General features: G+C 45.0%; 1 protein-coding gene across 1 annotated transcript in view; it reads right to left on the bottom strand.

Moving 5' to 3' along the window:
- Positions 1-4,059: 4,059 nt before the first annotated feature.
- LOC310839566 (uncharacterized protein) overlaps positions 4,060-20,111 on the bottom strand; it is a gene marked incomplete at its 5' end in the record, with an annotated part of 29,949 nt that continues 13,897 nt past the window's right edge. The window contains 9 exons of the mRNA XM_083728198.1: positions 4,060-4,328; positions 6,707-6,874; positions 9,492-9,702; positions 11,358-11,518; positions 12,847-13,016; positions 15,443-15,552; positions 16,366-16,410; positions 16,609-16,769; positions 16,939-17,024. Of these exons, the coding sequence (XP_083584324.1) occupies positions 4,069-4,328; positions 6,707-6,874; positions 9,492-9,702; positions 11,358-11,518; positions 12,847-13,016; positions 15,443-15,552; positions 16,366-16,410; positions 16,609-16,769; positions 16,939-17,024 (1,372 nt within the window). The 3' untranslated portion in view covers positions 4,060-4,068. The remainder of the gene's footprint in view (positions 4,329-6,706; positions 6,875-9,491; positions 9,703-11,357; positions 11,519-12,846; positions 13,017-15,442; positions 15,553-16,365; positions 16,411-16,608; positions 16,770-16,938; positions 17,025-20,111) is intronic.

The following is a 20,111-nucleotide window of genomic DNA, read 5'->3' as shown; positions in this document are numbered from 1 at the left end:
GGAACAGAACTGGAACTAATACCTTGATCCTTAAAAATGAGCACAACCCCACCCAGAAGAGACTGAACACAAACATCAGGATGTGCTGGGTCATTGGCCTTGGACAACTTTTGTTGTGACTGAATTTCATTTTCACCAGCCTGCATCCTGTACTTTGCATCATGGTGCTTTCCAAACTTTGTACGTTAAAAGAACACAAGGAGGTTCCACCCCACCCCTCCTTGAGCCAGGCACAAAGTGAGCTATTGAATATATATATATATATATATGCAGGTTTTGGTGTCCTCGGGTGTCTTCCCGTGTAAAAGTTGGGGTGTCTAGGCGACGTTTCGACGAGGTCTCACTCGTCATCTTCAGGCTGGTGCTTTCGGCTTCTTGTTACTGGAACGAAACGTCGCCTAGACACCCCAACTTTTACACGGGAAGACACCCGAGGACACCAAAACCTGCATTCCTGTACCCGTGAAAATCTATGAAAGCAAATATATATATATATATATATATATATACACTGTACTCTCGATAAACTTTCTGAATGGTTCTTCAAAATGTTTATCCAGGGTGCTTTTTAAAAAAATTAACGTAGCAAAGACTAATATATCTGAGCCTGTGAGTGTATTTTTGACCGTAGTGCTAAAACACGGAAGTATCAAGAGTTTTCCAGAAGTGGCATTCTGGAAACACTGTTCACCTGGCAAGCCACCGCTGCAGTAGCTTTGAGAGATTTGTGGCCTTTGCCAATAAGAACTGTTTGAAAACTTTTTGCTATAAAAGTATAAATATTTAAATTGGCCTATAAGCGAAATTACCCCTATAGAAGTCTTGTAAGCCTTAACAATGGCATAGAGCGATATTGTGGCTTTGATCAGTGCAACTGCAATCAGACCAGGACTACGCAGCTCATGAGTCACGGAGCCAAATGCTAGTCAGATCGATTCACATGATAATTCTGTTTTTGCTGCCTATGAAAAACAAGTTGGGTGGCCATGCTTCTGGTCATCAAGAGCACTTAGCAGGGCATAGTCCATAGATGCTGGGTGGGGTTCAGCTTGATGGATTACAAATTGTGGAGAATAGGATTTGCCTGATGAAAGACAGGAAATATAAGCCATCTTCTCAGTGGAAGTTCTGAAATGACTTGGCAACCCCTGCCCCCCTTCCAGTTCTGTGTTTATGCATTAGTGGTAGCAATGCCAGGTTTTTCCACAGCATGGAAAGGTGGTGATAAGGAGGATAGCAATTGTTGAATTACTGATGCCCATGAATCTATGAAAGGCATAGAAACTTTATCAGCGATAAAAGAAGATACTAACCTAAAACACCAGAGATTTGGTTTTATAATTTAATACTCCATTTTTATTTTTTGTTGTTAATACCACATATAAATGACATTCTTTTCAGTCATGGTCTAGCCTGAGGCACAAAGATAATCATTTTCAGAACAAATTCTAAATATAGGGGGAATGGAAGCATTGCCTTGTAATGACTGACATCATGTTTAAAAATATTAAACAAGCTAAATGCCACAAATAAGGCACAGAGGAAAAGATTCAACACCATATTCCTTACCATGCTCAGTGGAACATACACCGGCAAGCAATGTGGAAAAATCCCACTGACAGTACCATCACATACATGGAAGTAATCTACCTGTAATCTACTGTCTGTGAACAAACGTCAGCTCCCTCGGCCAGTAAAGCGAGATGAGCGCTACACTCCAGAGTCATTCGCGACTGGACTTAACAGTCAAGGGTCCTTTACACTTTACCTTAATCTACCTGGAAGTAAGTAGCACTGAGTACAATTAAGTTTAGTCCCAGGTAAGTATACAGAGGATTGCACCCTAATCTGCATATTCTAATATAATAACCACAAATGGTCTGAGCTTGGAAGATATATGAATTACAGTAGCTCTAAAGCTGAAACCAGGAAAAATAACCTAAGGCTATAATGGCCAAAAAATACATTACATTAACTTGAAGCAAATTCACAAGTCATATTCACGGATGTAAATTGATAATCGAAAATGCTTTAAGCCAGGGGTCAGCAAACTTGTTCAGTCCACTGTCCCTCAGACCTTGTGGGGGGCCAGATTAGATTTTTTTTTTGGGGGGGGGGAAATGAACGAATTCATATGCCCCACAAATAAGCCAGAGGTGCATTTTAAATAAAATGACACATTCTACTCATGTAAAAACACGCTGATGCCCAGACTGTCCATGGGCCAGATTTAGAAGGTGAATGGGCTGGATCTAGCCCCCGGGGCCTTAGTTTCCCTACCCATGCTTTAAGCAATGACAATGATGTAGTAGTAAGCAGCAGCCGCAGCAAAAGGGCACTCCTAACACATTCCTCTTTGCACCATCATTTTATCTACCTACAACTTAATGCGCAAGTGAGCAACTTGTGCTCAGGCACTGTCCCACTCTGCCCCAGATGGATGAGTGGGAGTGGGGCAGGAAAATAAATGGAAGGGGAAATGAATGTTGTGCGTGTGTGTTTTTTGGGGTGGGTTTTTTTTTGGGGGGGGGCTGGTTAATAAAAATGATTTTGGAAAAAACCCTAAAGGGAAAGAATGTGGGTATGCGTGTGAATGGATGTTTGTATGAGTGAGGGTGAAGAGAGAATGAACCAATAAAGGGGAGAAAGAAGGGTGGGCCCACCCAGTTTCTGCCTTGGCCGCGCCCACCGCCACGTGCTGCCCTCCCCCTGCTCTGTTTGGCCTGGAGAGAAGTTTTTGTCCATCCCTGGCGTAACACATAACGACCCGCATAATGTGGGTGAACAAGCGTGATGATCCGGACCAGGGAGACGTCCGTTTGCTGTTGCCGGGATAAAAATCGCACACGTGCACTGATTCAGCCGAGTCCAGCTCCGCTTCCAGGCTGCCTGGTCGTGTGCATGCGTGCTCCTGATGCTGCCACGCGTCTGAATTCTGGGAGGCAAGGGGAGATGCGGGCAGGATGTAACGGAGACGCGGAGCACCCCAGAGGAGTGTCGAGTGGGCACGATCCAAGAGGGGAGCTCAATCAGAGCATCATGCAAACATGCCCACTCACTTCGGTTGGTTTTCTTGCTTGTTTGCCAGGCTCTCGTCACCCTGCCCCTCTTTTATTTTATTTTATTTTGGAAGCTGATGCTCTTATGTATGCCTTTCTTCTATGGGATGTTTGTCGCTGCTGCTTTTTAAAAAGCGCCTTCGAGAGTTTAAGCACTAGGTAGAAAGAAGCCGCGGACTTTGTCCGCAGTTTTCAGCAGGATAGTTTATACAGATGCCCGAATCAGGAAATGAAAGGTAAGGAAGATTTATTGCAGAGCATCCTCATGGATGACCACGTGGCCTAATGGATAAGGCGTCTGACTTCGGATCAGAAGATTGAGGGTTCGAGTCCCTTCGTGGTTGGTGTTTGTTATCTGTGAAGAAAGTTGCTGATATTTTTGTTCTTTCTCAGCGGGGAGTATAGAAGGAAAGTGCTCACCGTGTCTGGGTGTTTGTGCGTGTATACAGAGAATATCAAGAGAAGCCAGGCGATTTCTGTAGTTCTTAAACTGCGTTAATATAAATAAGTCATTCTTTTAAACCTCTAAAGCCTTATAAGGACTGAGGCTCTGCTTGCAAACCTTATTTTTAAGAGTTTGCTTTTGGTTAGACTTCTGTGCCTGTTTTGGTTTTTGGGATTTCTTTACGCTGGGTTTGTCAGGTGTCATAGCATCCTCATCCTCAAATGTTTTTGCAACCAGAGACGTGCAATATTCATATTGTAATAAATGATAGAATGACTGAATATATAAAGGGAATAATTGGACAAGCCTTCTGGAAAGCAGGATGTTGCCGATTAGGTGCTTCGATCATCATTTCATAGCTGGGCTTTTAGGGTGGACATTGTGAGAGGTAAGCTACAGTTCCATTATTATTTGTGTGTAAGGAATGTATGATGCATATACCTCCTGTCAGCCTGAAACAGGAGAGGGAAAGATCTCTATATGCCACCTTGAACTTTCTGGAAGAAATGATGGGATAAATGCATAACATTTCCTTTAATTATTATGGAACAGCTAACCACGTGGTCACATTTCACCCCTCCATTTCACAATAATGTATGCTATAAACAATAGTGAGAAAATCAGCCGAGCATAGAAAAACAGGCTCTCAGTAATAGCCACGATCCTGTTCCATTCTGCATTGGTAGCCATTTGGCTCTTCTCTGGAAATAGCTGTTCCCTCATCTGTTTCACCTCTGAATAGATACTTCTGAGGAAGATGTAAGCCTCTGCTTCTGCATCTTCTTTGCCTGCCAGGGCGTGATCACAGGGCTCTTTCTGCTCATCTGAAATATAAAGAAGCACATGTTGCAAATCCTTAGCTAAGTTGGAGCTCTATCACTGGAAGTCCTGGCCCAGAGGCAATGATGATATGGCTCAGCTACAGAAGGCAAATTATTCCTTCATAATGCTTTTCATGATATTTGAGGACCAAACACTGCACAGGTGATATCCAGTGTCATATAGAATCAGCTGTGGAATACTTTACTGTGCACCAAACTGACTAAGTTTTGGGAGAAAGTGCTGGACTATATATATATAGTGTTTTGTTTATAAACAAGACACTAGGGGGGGAAATTAAGATTTTCAAAGGTGAATATGCTCTTAAACTGTATACCCATTGTGTCAAGATTAAAAACCGGACAGCGAAAATGGATTCTACAGTAAAAGCATACGGTATGTTTCAGAGACCTTTTGCCCATATTACATCTCCAACAAAGAGCTACATTAGATAGTCCTTTCTTATACAAATGTAAGGGAACCCAATAGATTCCAAATAGTATTTTCTGTTGTATAAGTCTTAGTTTAAGTTCTACTGATACATCTAATACTGAAGCCATGACATTTCCCCACTGTCTAGGTAATAGTAAACATTCCAATTCTTTATTCCAATCATTTCTTAAACTCTGCATATCAGACATACGTTGCTCTTGTTGTTGTTAATAAACTGTCTAATATTTTCTGCTCTGGGGACCTTTGGCTCTTCCCCACTACTCAAACCTGGTTTGTGTATCACTTGTAATAATGAGGGTTGCCCTGGCCTTCCTTCAGTCATTTTTAGAAGTTCTAAAATGAGTTTTTCAAAGGTTTCTTTGCACACTATAAACTCCTCTCTCTGAGCCCATTGAGCTTGGGCTGGGCTGGCACAAAGAGCACACTACACTGAACCTGCATAGAATATAATTCTAGTGAGTTCCCTGTCCCTTGCAAAGTACCCCCAAGAGAGGGCAGTTTGTATCAGAAAGGGCCCAAAGCTCCCCATATTAATTGTAGTCTTTTAAATGTGTCTGTGGGGGGTTATTGTTTTGTTTTAATTATTTACTTGTATTTTTATCCTGTATTTTATTCTGTGGGACGCAGGTGGTGCTGTGGGTTAAAGCCTCAGCGCCTAGGACTTGCCGATCGAAAGGTCGGCGGTTCGAATCCCTGCGGCGGGGTGCGCTCCCGCTGCTCGGTCCCAGCGCCTGCCAACCTAGCAGTTTGAAAGCACCTCCGGGTGCAAGTAGATAAATAGGGACCGCTTACCAGCGGGAAGGTAAACGGCGTTTCCGTGTGCGGCTCTGGCTCGCCAGAGCAGCGATGTCATGCTGGCCACGTGACCCGGAAGTGTCTCCGGACAGCGCTGGCCCCCGGCCTCTTAAGTGAGATGGGCGCACAACCCCAGAGTCTGTCAAGACTGGCCCGCACGGGCAGGGGTACCTTTACCTTTTACCTATTTTATTCTGTGAACCGCCCTGTGACCTTGCAATGAAGGGCAGTATATAAATTTAATTAATAATAATAATAATTTTAAAAGTAATAACATTTCATTTCAGACAGTGGAGCTGGAAGGCAGCACACTTTGGTCATTTGTCCAGTGTGTGTTTTGCAATAATCTGTTATAAGGTGCCTTGAGGATCATTCAACCAAATCTTACATAAAGCTAGCATCAGCACCACCTGTATTACCCTTCACCTGCAGGTCCCAGCACAGGTTGCAACAGTTTATAAATCTAAATTAAAAACAGCCAAAACAGATTACAAGCACAGGGATAGGGCAGGCCTTGAAAACACACATCCCAGGTGTCAAAGGCCTGAGTATTTATTTGGAGGTGTACCTAAATAAATAAATCACAGATTTATAAATGCTAGGCTGACACCCGAGCCTGAGCTTGGGTTGCTTTAGACAAATAGCACATCCTGTCAGGAAATACTCCAGGTATTTTCACATGCAAACGATACTGGGGTATAGTGGGCTCACATTCAAAATCCATAGTATACAATTTTCCATAATGTGTCCTCCCTTTGCCCTCCTCCTTTTGCATTTACTTTTTGAAAAATGAATTATGGGCTGTCTGTCGCAGGGGTCATCATTCTTCACAGTGGTCATTGTAAACCTTTGAGACCTAACACAGGAGCCCCCTTCTGCATATTTTGGCATTTGCACCTTCCCTCCCTCTCTCTGTGCTGGCTGCTGCTCACTATTATTCTCTTTCAACTTGTACAATTTTAAATGTGTGTGTGTGTGTAAAATGTTGTCAGCCTTTTGTGCTCACAAATCCAAAGGAAACAGACCATTCACAGGTTGTTCTGGTCTTTGATGCCATGAAACACTGACCTGCTGTGCAGCAATTTATGGGTTTGGGGCTGTTCAATCAAAGTATTAATTTCTTATGAATACTGACCAGGATAAGGAATGTATTTTTCAGATGTTTTCTTCTTTCTCCTGGAGGAAATGAGTCTCTCGCATTTGAGGAACCAACGGGGAGGTTTCATCTCCTTCAGAGACCTTGTCACATAATTCTCAAGGAGGCTGACAACCATCAGCAGGAAAACTCCCATGAAAAATTTTGCTGCAAAATGAAAGGATGTTAGATGGATCTTTCCTAGCGCTATCAAATAATTACTTTTCCATTATAAGCAGCAAGTAGAAGGACTATTGACTTTTCCCAACAGTGTTTAGGAGCATTTCACTTTTTCTATTTGTACTTCCTAAGTTCTGTTCTTGCCAACAAAGGTCCGTATAGTAGAAGCTATGGTTTTCCCAGTAGTGATGTATGGAAGTGAAAGCTGGACCATAAAGAAGGCTGACTGCCAAAGAATGGATGCTTTTGAATTATGGTGCTGGAGGAGACTCTTGAGAGTCCCATGGACTGCAAGAAGATCAAACCTATCCATTCTTAAGGAAATCTGCCCTGAGTGCTCACTGGAAGGACATATCGCGAAGCTGAGGCTCCAATACTTTGGCCACCTCATAAGAAGAGAAGACTCCCTGGAAAAGACCCTGATGTTGGGAAAGATGGAGGGCACAAGGAGAAGGGGATGACAGAGGACGAGATGGTTGGATAGTGTTCTCGAAGCTACCAGCATGAGTTTGACCAAACTGTGGGAGGCAGTGGAAGACAGAAGTGCCTGGCATGCTCTGGTCCATGGGGTTACGAAGAGTCGGACACGACTAAACGACTAAACAACAACAACAAGTTATGTTCACCTCACGCTAGGCATGATGTAGCTGCTGGGGAATAGATGGGGAAATACAGGGCAACAGTGATTGGACAATGGCATCATGTGTGTGCCCTGAAAACAGTGAATGAACACAGCTTGGCTATTCCACACTAAACGCCTAGCATGGAAATGCCCCAAAATAGATGGTGGCTTAGCATTAGCAGACTATAACCTTGCATTCCCAGCCGAGACATGCCAGTAACTAGATCCACTCCAATAAGACCTTTGTGTCTTAGTCTCAAAGAGATTTCATCAGGTTATTTGAAATTTCTACAAGGCACAAGGGTAGGGGGAACCCCATTAGCAGATTTGGGGCAGGGATAGGAGAGGGAGGACAAGTGCCATTGTGTTCACGGAAGCTGCTCCATGCACAGAGTGATTTAGCTGGGTACAACCCAAGGAAGCATTAAGAAGCAGGAAGCTGATTTATGTTGGGACCTTCTTATTAGGACGCTTTTAAATCAAGAATACACTTAGGTAGGGCTGCCATACATTCAGAATTTTCTGGGAATAACCAGGATTTGTCCGTCAAAAATGGCGTCTGGGCGGAATTTTTGCAAACTGGTTAAAATGTCTGGGGAAACCCAAGCATATGGCAGCCGATATCAGAAGTGTTGATTTTTTTGGGGGGGTGAATTTCTGAAAAAAATACCAAAACCGGATACCAAAAAAATACTTTAAAACCGGATTTTCACTTCTTGAAATATGGCAACCCTAACTTAGGCAAAGAAAAGCTGCTGTTTAATTTACATAAATACTATATATTTAAAGCACATACTTTCCCTCAAAGAATTCTGGGCATTGTACAGTGGTACCTCGGGTTAATAACTTAATTCGTCCGTTCTTAACCTGAAACAATTCTTACCACTTTGGCTAATGGGGCCTGCCGCGCGGTTTCTGTTCTCATCCTGAAGCAACGTTCTTAACTTGAGGTACTATTTCTGGGTTAGTGGAGTCTGTAACCTGAAGCGTCTGTAACCCGAGGTACCACTGTAGTTTGCTAAAGGGTGCTAGGAATGGTAATGTGGTGAGGGCAAACTGACATTGCCTAAAATTCTTTGAGGGAAAGCATGTGTTTCGAATGTGCTTTAAAGGCATGGTGTATACCAGGGGGGCCAGAGGGTAATTAGGGAGCCAATGTTACACACATGGGACGTTGGAAGCAGCTGGGGTAGAGCCAGATGTGGTGGCCCAACAGCTTCAATGGCTGGTGGCTCCTCCTCTGCCTTCTACCACCGATGGGAGGCTGCCTTAACCCTCCAAAGCAGGGGTCAGCAACCTAAGGCTCATGGGCTGGAAGCAATCCTTGGAGGTCATTTGACCGGCCCACAAGCCACCCCTGAACTGAGGTGCCTTCTCGCGCGCTGCGCTAAATGGGCGCAACACGGCGTGGGGACTCGCTTCCGCGGTGCCGGAAATCACAGACACCAGAAATCGCGCTTGCAATCCGGCCCACGGAGGGATCTCTGCGGGACTGATCCAGCCCAAGCAAGATAAACCTTGCTGACTCCTGCTCCAAAGCATCAGCAGGAGGAGAAGGAGCTGGCCCCTGGCACCATGTTGCACTTTGCTCTGTGCTTTGCCTTCACCCTTTTCAGACATTGTGTCCACCCCCACCCCAAAAATATTCAGGGGACCCAAAAGGGCTCTGCTCCCAGGATCTGGTGCCCCTGGTGTGTACACAGCCACAGTACTGATTGCAAAGAATCAGCCCATGTCTTCTAGCTAGATTTGCCTTCTGCAAAGTTTTGCCAGAAGGATATCCGATGTTGTAATCCTATACCTATTTATCTGGAAGTAAGCCCACTGAACTTAGTAGTTGCTTCTGAGTAGACATGCATAGGATTGCGCTGTGAAGGTTCCTCAGGACAAGAGAGTATTCTATAATATAGCTCATATATAATATACTTTGTTTCCTGGCAGCACGAGTTGATTATACGTCCACTTGAAATTACTATTGCTTACCTATTATAGGGGGGTCATCTGAGGATGCTGGCAGAATACTATTTAGAATCAGCGACAAAAAAGAGACTTCTAGAATCAATGTGATCTTGACGTTGATCTTTTCAGAATCACTGGCAGAAGTGAAGGAAACAGCCATATCCAGGAAGAAGAGAACAGCGGTTGGGATGATCAGATTCAGCACATACAGAATAGGACGCCTCTGCATAAAAATCTGTTGAGAGATTAAAAACACATCAAACTGCTTGAAGACAACAACCAACGCAAGTGGGATTTGATTGCAACAAGGAGTCATCCCCTAATTTTCAAAACTTGACAGCTAGGGGTTGTTTATTCCCCCCCCCCTCCCACTGAACCGAAACAGGTGTTGCAGTGGGTCACTGAGGCTAGGGGCTCTTCCAACGTTCTCCTACAGACAATCCTTCTGCATTGACTTTTCTGTCAAGGATCTATCATGCATTGCAGAAGATGCTGAGTCATGTTTCAGGTTGCGTGCTCAGCCACCTCCCCACTTCCTACACAAATAACACCTCTGCATAACAACTCCATCTTATTAAGGAAGCCCAGATTATAAACATCCAAGAAATCCCATGCTTTCTTAGAATAAAGGCCATTCCTTTCTCCAGACTGTGGTCCAGGCATCTGATTGGCATTTTACTCATACCCTCCAACATTACTCAGATGAAAATAGGGTCATTTCTCATTCCTCCCAATTTACCCTCCTCGATGCCCCATTTTGTAGTGCCCCCCCCCCCCCCCGCAGAGCATTTCCTGTTAGAAGAAGGGCAAGTGCCACCACTACACAAAAGGGACACAGCACACAGACCCGACCCGCCCCCCACTGAGAAAATTCTGTAATCCCAATTTTATTTTATTCTTTGGTAGATTTACCAAAAGAAAAACAGCAATAATTTTTTTTTTAGAAAGGGGCATGGACACAAAGCATTAAAAAATAATAATCAAGATTCCTTGTGTTCTGCTCTGCCTATCTGCCCACCCGGGGCAGCCCTGTCCTTTGCCTGCCCCTAACAGCTGATATGTCATATGGGGCTGAAGAAGAAGAAGAAGAAGAAGAAGAAGAAGAAGAAGAAGAAGAAGAAGAAGAAGAAGAAGAGTTTGGATTTGATGAAGGAGTCTCAAAACAGCTAACAATCTCCTTTCCCTTCCTCCCCCACAACAAACACTCTGTGAGGTGAGTGGGACTGAGAGACTTCAAAGAAGTGTGACTAGCCCAAGGTCACCCAGCAGCTGCATGTGGAGGAGCGGGGAAACGAACCCGGTTCAACAGATTACGAGTCTACCGTTCGTAACCACTACACCACACTGAGCCTCTTCTCCTCACTTGCTCTCCAGGAGCTACTATGAGCTGCCCAAAGGAGGAGGCCAGCAGCAGCGGCTATAGAGAGGCAATGGGAGGCTCCCTCACAGCCACCACTGTCACCATAATTGTCACTTGGAACAAGCACCGGCTCATTCTCCCCTCTCCCCCCAAGCTCGGTGGTGGCAGTGCTGGCAGGGGTATAGAGACATTCTGGGATCAAATCAGAAGCTGGGATGGCTTTCGTAATTCTGGGACCGCCTTTGGAAAATTGGAGGGTATTATTTTACTTCGCAACCTGTCTCTTCCATAGGATCTAAAATGAAATGGGTAATACATAATTGGGGATAGTGAGTCCCCGAGGTGATCAGTATTCTGTTTCTGGGCTCTTATGCCACAGGTTGTGACCACCAGTGACTTAACGGGATTTCTTGAAGAAGAATCTTCCGTAGCGACAACAACATTTCATTGAAACAATGCAATCTGCAGAATGTTTCCTGTTAAACAATGGAAGTCCAAGCCCTGATGAGCAACTCATCAGTCTTATATACCTGGTAAGTCACCGTACTATAGTTCATCTCAAGACCAGTCATGGTATCACGGGAAACAATGATGTTGTTGTACTTCCACTCCCCGTTGGTTAAGTATAGGTTGCGATCTTTGGCATCCAATTTAGTGGAAAACGTTTTGTCCGACATTTTCACTTCCTTATCTGGAGCGAGAGAAAAACAAAGGGACAGCAGCTTAAGATGGGGTTCTGTTTTCCTTGTAGCCTCTACATAACCTCCCCACTCCACCATCCAAACAAAGGAGACCTAAACTCTTAAAATGCTTTGTGCGATATAGTAAGAATTCAGCAATGCTAACTCATATTTGCCAACTCTTAATATTTACCAGGGACAGTTCCTATTTTCTGGTACTATATGTGGTAAATTACATTTCCCTCTTTTTTTGGCAGGAGATGCTGCAGGTGCCTAAAAAACCCCAATGACGACATTGTATTTTTCGCTCTATAAGACGCACCAGACCACAAGATGCACCTAGTTTTTGGAGGAGGAAAACAAGAAAAAAAAATTCTGAATCTCAGAAGCCAGAACAGAAGCCAGAACAGCTGCGCAGTGAAAGCAGCAATCCCTCTTGCTGTTCTGGCTTCTGGGATAGCTGCACAGCCTGCATTCGCTCCATAAGACGCACACACATTTCCCCTTTTTAGGAGGGAAAAAGTGAGTCTTATAGTGCAAAATATACGGTATATGCTTTCCTCGGTTGCTAACAGCAGTGTGTGTGTGTGTGTGTGTGTGTGTGTGTGTGTGTGTGTTGTACAGTGGTACCTCAGGTTAAGAACTTAATTCATTCTAGAGGTCTGTTCTTAACCTGAAACTGTTCTTAACCTGAGGCATCACTTTAGCTAATGGGGCCTCCTGCTGCCGCCGTGCCGCCACCACATGATTTCTGCTCTCATCCTTAACCCGAGGTACTATTTCTGTGTTAGCGGTGTCTGTAAACCTGAAGCGTCTGTAACCCGAGGTACCACTGTATAATAGAACTGCAATGAGGACAGGAAAAGCCATGCTTGTTGCTTAGTGCTGTTTCCTCATGTCCTGCTTACAGGCTTCCCGTCAGCATCTGATTGGATGCTGTGGGAAATGGGATTCTGGGCCAGTTAGGCCTTTGGTCTTACCCATCAAGACTCTTCTTGTGCCCTTACGGGCTAAAACGTCCTCCTACCATGGCCACTTCCAGACTTCTGCCATTTTGTGGGTGGGATCAATTTTCATACCAGCACATTCTGGTGGTGCAGTTAAAGCAGATTAGGTGCTACTGTGCAACAAAATCCCTCCCCTCAACCATGGTGTGGTGTCTTACTTTCCCCTCCCCCTTTTCTTTTGTGCCTGTCATCAAAACAGGTGGAGTCAAGGGGAAGCAACATTTGTTTGGGAGGCTGTGGGGGTGGGGGCGCCCCCCAATATTTTGTTCAAGTTGGCGCCAATGCCAAGCAGCAAGCGTACTCGAGAGAATAATATGCTGTTTACGGCTTACCTGAATGCATGGGGGAGAGCACAGTTATGTTGCAAGCCTGCTTATCAAAAGGAAACGTGAAGATGTGCAGACTGCAAGATGATGTCAGGTGAAAAGCCTGCTGCTGCATCATGTCTCCACTGGAAGAAACGCGAAGGAATGGGCTGGTTCTGGACTTCTCTTCATTGGCCCTGAAACATTGCCATTAAGGCCCGAGAGATTAAGCAACAGGCTTGGAATCACTTGTTTTAGTTCAGGTAACCCTTTCACAGCTGAAGTTTGCTTTCCCTACCCCTCACCATCCCAATGTCTATTTCTCTTTCTATGCATTTTTGATTACATTTGGTATTGGGTTGGTTATATGTGATCGTGTTTTTAATACTATTTGCACATGCAAAAGTTCCTGGGCTGCTTTATTTCTAATCAGTGCATGTCCTGTGGCTTCCCGCTGGAATCCTGCGACTTTTTGCACCACTAAATGTTCCTTTTTCGTTTCGTCTTGGTTTTGTTGCGCTATAGCGAAAGAGTGCCCCTCCAGACGGCAATAGTGCAATAACATTGGGGGGAAATCACAGAACAACCAATAACGCTGAGAGATGTGTAGAAATCCACCGCTGAGGCACAATTCTTATGTTAATAATACGTTACAGAATACATCTGTAAAAAACACCAGTCTGGAGGAGCCCTCAGTCCTAAAGACTGGAATATTTAAAGCATATTACAAGTAGGTTGCACAGTAATTTATAAGGTGCTGGTAATATAAACAGCATTAACAAGGAACTGAAAATGTGAAGTTAAGGCAGACAGTTCTGGAACACACACTCACACACACACTCTCTCTCTCTCTCTCTCTCTCTCTCTCTCTCTCTCTCTCTGGCGTATTTCTCCCATCTCATCCTATCTGCTAGTCTTTGTAGTAACCTCCAGTTAAATACTTCTATAGTAAACTTAGGGCATGTAATTCTTGCCTACAACATAACAGTCCCAGGGTGGAGTCCTGGCCCCCTGTCGCCCGCCACATCTTCCCCCCTGTCAGCAGCACCCCCTAACAGTCATGCATTGAGGCTGAAATCTGAAGAGAGGTTATTTTTGTGTTGAAAATACACTGTGCAAGAGGAATGGGTTAAGTTCCCTCCCTGCCAATCGCAGCCTGACTGTCTCTCCCTCTCCCTCCTGCCATTTCCTTATGGATTAGTCCAAGGGCAACAGTTTTAACACTGCTACTCCCTCAAGAATTGAAAAGGGAGACGACAAGCTCAAGTCACCCATGAAGGTGGCTCAGTGCAGGGAGCAGCGCTTGTACTGTGCAGAATGACAGCTGAGATTCATTTGCGATATACTCCCTTTCTCTTCATCAACAAAAGCATAAGCAGGTCAGTGGTGGGTGGGTGGGAGAAGCACAGAGAGCAAGAGAATACAGCGCATGCCGCCTCACAAATTAATGCCACAGAGCTACAGATCTGACCCCAACGGCTGGTATTAATTTTAGTGGATGGGATAAGTCACACAGAATCTTACATTCTCCACAGCTCTTAAAAGTATCTGAGCTTTTCAAGATCTGGAAGCAGCTGGCCAGGCAGAAATAAGTACGTTTACACCCCACTGACGATTTTAGCAGGAGAATTAAAATCCTCTTACCTCTGTCCGGCTGAAATCAATTGTGTTTACCTTTGTCTAAACCAAACTCATGTGAAGTATCAAAGTAGGCAAACACTCCAGGGATCAAAATTGACTGAAGACCACAAATGCCCCAGATAGTTGGGAGAGGGAAGACATCACCATTACTAGTGTGTTGCTATAGTTTTCTGGTGGGGGTTGTTTTGCTTTTATGGTATAATGCAGTGATTTTTAACCAGTGTGTCGTGGCGCCCTGGGGTGCCTTGAATGATGGTCAGGGGTGCCGCAGGGCAACACTGGCCTCTGTCCCTCTTTCCTTCCCTCCCTCCTCTGATGCCCCCTTGCACCTCTGCCTCCCAAAGGCTTGCACGGCTGTTTGTTGCAGCAGCCCTGGCTACAAGCTCCCCAGGTGAATGGTGCCTCTGGGAGACACCTATCTTTGAGGTGGGGTGGGGGCAGCTCAGAGACCAGCTGCCCGGAGGACTCCCAAGGAGAGGGGAGAAGAGGCTGAAGGAACACTCCACAAGGGAGGGTGTTTGAAAAGGGGTGAGGGGCTGCCAGCTCTGCAGGCAAAGTGGGACGTAACAGGGCTCCTGAGCCCCACAGGGGTGCCACAGAAAGAACATAGTTGGTTAAGGGAGCTGTGGACTCAAAAAGGTTGAAAATCTCTGATATAATGTATTTATTTTAATGTTTTCAAATGTGTTGCAAGTCACTTGGAGACATTTGGGTAACTAGTAACTAACAAGTCTAATTAACTATCATCATTGCTACCACCAATATAGCCATTTGTCTACTCTCTAGCATGAATTTTTAATTTTCTAACTTCATCTAACTATTTGTGGGTGTTTCCCAAAGCTTAAACCATCATTTCATCTGCAAACAACACTTATTTAGTATTCAGAAGGTTGGAGCTGCTAAAGCTTTTTTGGGAGGGAAGGGGAGAAATCAACATAAGCATTGCTTTAAATAAGTTGCCAATGGAATAAATGATCCTTACTGTTCTTCTATAGAGATTTCAGGGATCCAGAATTTATCCGCTGGGAGAGTGAGATCGGTAATGCCACAGAAGTCAGAGGAATTCCATGACACAAAGTCATTTCTCCATTTCTACATTACAGAGTTGAGTGAGCAAAAAGATTAGTGTACAACATCTCAGTTTGCTTCTTTAGGAGAACTGATAAAATCTCTGAGCAGTGGACATAAAGCAATGACTATTAATAACAGCCAGAGAAGATCAGCATTAAAAAACCCAACAATCAAGTAAAATATATGTGCAAATACACTTGTAGAAATAAAAATGTTTTAGTAGGCATCTAAATCAGTATAATGAAGGTGCTTGCTGTTGCATTGAAATACTGACTTCTCACAAATGTGCAACAAACATGATATAGCATTTGTATCTGTGCAAGTTCTGCAGATCAAAGTGGTCAAATAGGTATGTAGGTGCTCTCTCAAGTAAACGGTTTCCAAATTCTTAATGGCTTTATATACTAATAGTAAAATATTGAATTTGGCCCACAGCAATCCGGCGGCTACTGCAGATCTTGAAGCATAACGTGGTCCAGGATTTCACTCCTGTTAGCAATCAGACCAACCATAAGGGGAGCCCCACAAAAAGTGCATTGCAGTCATTCACTTGTGAAGTTATGGGTCTGCTATGGGTCAAGCCATGGCCATGGCTGCTGTATCAGGTGAAGTTAGCAAAAGGTTATCCTAGACACAATATTCATCTGGGCCTTCAGCAACAAAATTGGATCCAGGAGCACCCTAAGATTGCTCCTCCAAAAGGAGTGCGACCCTTTCTGGGTCAGGCAACTGGCTCATTTCTTGGAAATGGGAAGCACTCATCCCCATTCCTTTTCCTTACGAAGCTGGACAAACCAAGGGCTAGTACAATATGATAAAAAGGGAGAGCCTTACCACAAACAGCCAGAAGTAAGTTGTAATCACTTGCAACTTCTCTACCTGTAAAGAAACAAAAACAGAAGGGGCACAACCCATCCACAGTGATGCACTTTCCGAAATTGACGGGCTTAACTCTTTAACTTGAAATCAGTGGAACATAAAAATGCTTCACTTTGTCTGGATCACCCCCAAATTATAAAATTCCCTCCTCCTCGCTTGTTTGAAGTGTGAAGCTTGCCAGTGATTTTGCCATCTTACCACTGCCAGGATAGAGACAAGAGTAAAATCCAACTTGACAGTCAAAGGTTTTCTCCAGTCCTTCTTGGGTCTGGTATACAGGAGGAGCTTGTTGTCATTAGAAATATTCAGATATTCAACCACACTGTGATGTGAACAGTTCCATGTGAAGGCAATTCCTACTGCAAATGGAATGAAAAGTTTTCTTATTCCTAACCACCACTCAAGCCAGGAACAGCCTTTCTCACTAACTGCCTATTATGGATGGCAACATATGAGAGCAAAATCACTGTTCCTAATTCAGACACCAACCCATCCCTTAGACCGTCAACATAGGAAAGAGAGTCTTACCTGGGAACAGAGCAAAAAGGGAACAACAGACAAACGATCTCCACATTCTTCTTCTGCACCTGAGAGATGGCAACAGACTGCGGAGGCTGTGCAAGGAGCCGAATGAGGAGGCATCAATGAATTTTAAACCTTGCAGGGATGAAGTGCACACTATAAACTTTGGTCAAAGTCTTGCACGAAAGCCCTCTTGGGAGCGAGCTTCTTTGAAATTATTAATACTTTATTTCCTGTAAACAAGAAGAGCACTTTTCTCACACCAAGGTAGCCACTCTGGGCGGATCCCAACAGAATATTGAAAACACGATGAAACATCAAACATTAAAAACTTCCCTAAAGTTTTTATGAGGGCCATTGCTTAGGGGACCAGAAGTGTGCCACCCATGCCCAAGAGGAAGGCACCAGCCCAATGAGGACTGAGTGTGTTCAGTGAGCAGAGAACACTGGGTGTAATACAGTGGTACCTCGGGTTAAGAACTTAATTCGTTCTGGAGGTCTGTTCTTAACCTGAAACTGTTCTTAACCTGAGGTACCACTTTAGCTAATGGGGCCTCCTGCTGCCACCACATGATTTCTGTTCTCATCCTGAAACAAAGTTCTTAACCCGAGGTACTATTTCTGGGTTAGCCGAGTCTGTAACCTGAAGCGTCTGTAACCTGAAGCATCTGTAACCCCAGGTACCATTGTACTGGAGGAACAGAGTATTTCCAGTTCTGAAGAGCAGCATTTCACAGGGCAATGTAGGCTGTTGGTCCCACTTGTTTTCCATTACTGAGGCGGTCCCCAACATCCTATTTTTTTAACATTCACCCTGATCTATTTTCTGGGTGGTTAGACAATGTTGGCTGTTTAATGAGCGTTCATTCTGATCTGTTGGCATGGAGGTTAGATGACGTTGCGTTAAAGCGAGCTCTATCCCATACTTTCCAACACGTTCCCCTGTTCCCTATCCTTATTGCAAAAAGTCTGGCTTTTGGAGAGGGGGGTCTGTTGTACAGACCATCTAACCCAATCTAAAGCTCTGCCTCCATGGTTGGAGGCAGTTGTTGGACTCCATTGAGAGGTAATGGAGTGCACATTCGTGGGTGAAGTAAAACCACTTGAGAATCACAGTGCCTGCTGTGGCCGCAGAGAGCGGTAACTCATAACTGCTGCCTCCTGTGTTGTTTTTACTGCATTAGCAGCACCAAAGTGGCCTCCCTGGGCGCAAACCTGGGCAGTGTTTATGGGAGTCCTGGGCTGCCCAGATGACACGACCCCACTCTCAGCCTCACTGATGTGGTCCAAAGGAAAGCAGATCAATATGTTTGGCACCAGCTTGGCTGCAGGAGTTGCTGGAAGGAGGTTTACAATGCACCATCCAACCGCCTTAGGGACTCCACTCCAGATTTGTGTAGGGTTTACTCTTTAGCCTTCTCTTCTCCCCAAGTCCCTCAAGACAGTGGGTTCAGATTTTCCCTCAAGGTTTACTTTCGAAGCCTTTCTCTTGAATGAGCAAAGCAGTGGAGGTTTGGGATCAGAGTTTTCCTACTCCTAGGTGGGCTGCCTTCCCAGGTTGATGAGCCTCATCCGCCCCTCACTTCCCCCTACAGCACATGCAGAAACCGCCTTCTTGACCAATGGAACCACTCTTGGTCTTGTCTGCTCAACTCACCAGAGTATATCTTCACATGCAGGGGAAGTCCCTGACTCACCAATGGGTTTGAGACCCATTGGCTACCCTCACGTGGTTTAGCCAACCAGTTGAAGCCATTTCTGGGGTGTCACACGCTGACAGCTTCTAGGAGCCACAGGTGAGAGCTGAGTTCAGGGTGGTGATCAAAGGTGGCCAAACTACCCCAGAAAGCACACAACATGTCCCCCAGCAGAGGTATCACCCCTCCTCTAACACCATATACACCCCGGAGGCTGTAATGTTTCTGAATACCAGTTGTTTGAAATCACAGGAGGGGTGCTCAGATTGTAATTATTATTATTATTATTATTATTATTATTATTATTATTATTATTATACTTGCAGTTTTTCTACAGGCGCCTGGCTGGCCCCTGTGAGAACAGAATGCTATCAGATGGGCAATTGGCCTGATCTTTCAGGATCTTATTGTGTTTTTAAGTGCACAACCTGAATTTCCCCATATGTGATTGACCCCCCACTGGAAAAAGAGTGACAGTCTGGAAGCACCCTAAGTCCTTTGACCTCAATTCTCAACCAACAGTTTCATTTCAGGGAAAGAAGAGTGATCTGTAAGGCGAGCAGCTTCTGCCCTTTCTGCTCCACCTATTTTTATTGGTTCACTTTCCAATAAAACTAAACTTGGGGTGGGAGTGGGTGGGGGATGATTAGGAAAAAGCCAACAACTGAAGGCAGTGGCAAGGACCCATCTCCTTAATGGAAAGTTGAAGCTCTCTTCTGACGCTGCGGTTATTGAAACACAACTGCACATTTCATATGCATATTGAAAATGGATCCCTGGGGCTTTCTGGGTGGCAGTTAATGGAGAATAAGGAACATAGCCAAAATGCTGTACTGGACAGATGTCTGTGATGGGTTACTTAATGTTAATTGCTTCAAAGCAGTGGCCTCAATTTGAAGGAATCAGAGAAGTTCCTTTGTATGGTTACATCCTGTTCAATTACATGGAATTTGCAAGCTGCTTCTTTGCCTTTTCCAGTGGTATTCTCATACCGTACTCACCAGATGCAGCAACCGCAGGGGGCTGAGGGGTCTTTGGCCCCTTAGTATCTGGGGGCAAGGGGCCAGGCTCCTGAATGTTGAGTGGGTGGAAGCAGTGGCGGAGCTTCATGCTCCAGCACTGGGGGGGGGGGGCAGAGAGCAGGCAGGGGCGTGGCTGGTGCGCATCCCGGGGGCGTGGCACATCGCCCACAGGGGCGTGGCACTCGGCATGGGTGTGTGTGCTCGCCATCCCCTCTCCCCTCTCTTCCTCCGACAGTGGGTGGAAGAGGGCAAGTGTGGAGTCGGGCTCCTCACTCGGCTTCCTGTCAATGGTTGGCTTTCTCGACCATTGGCCTCCTCCAGTTGCATGTACAGTGGTACCTCGGGTTACAGACGTTTCAGGTTACAGACGCTTCAGGTTACAGACTCCGCTAACCCAGAAATAGTACCTCAGGTTAAGAACTTTGCTTCAGGATGAGAACAGAAATCACGTGGCGGCAGT

The sequence above is a fragment of the Podarcis gaigeae genome, assembly GCF_964106915.1.
Source record: "Podarcis gaigeae genome assembly, chromosome: 2".
Lineage (NCBI taxonomy): Eukaryota > Metazoa > Chordata > Lepidosauria > Squamata > Lacertidae > Podarcis > Podarcis gaigeae.
This window is presented reverse-complemented; position numbering and strand designations above follow the sequence as displayed.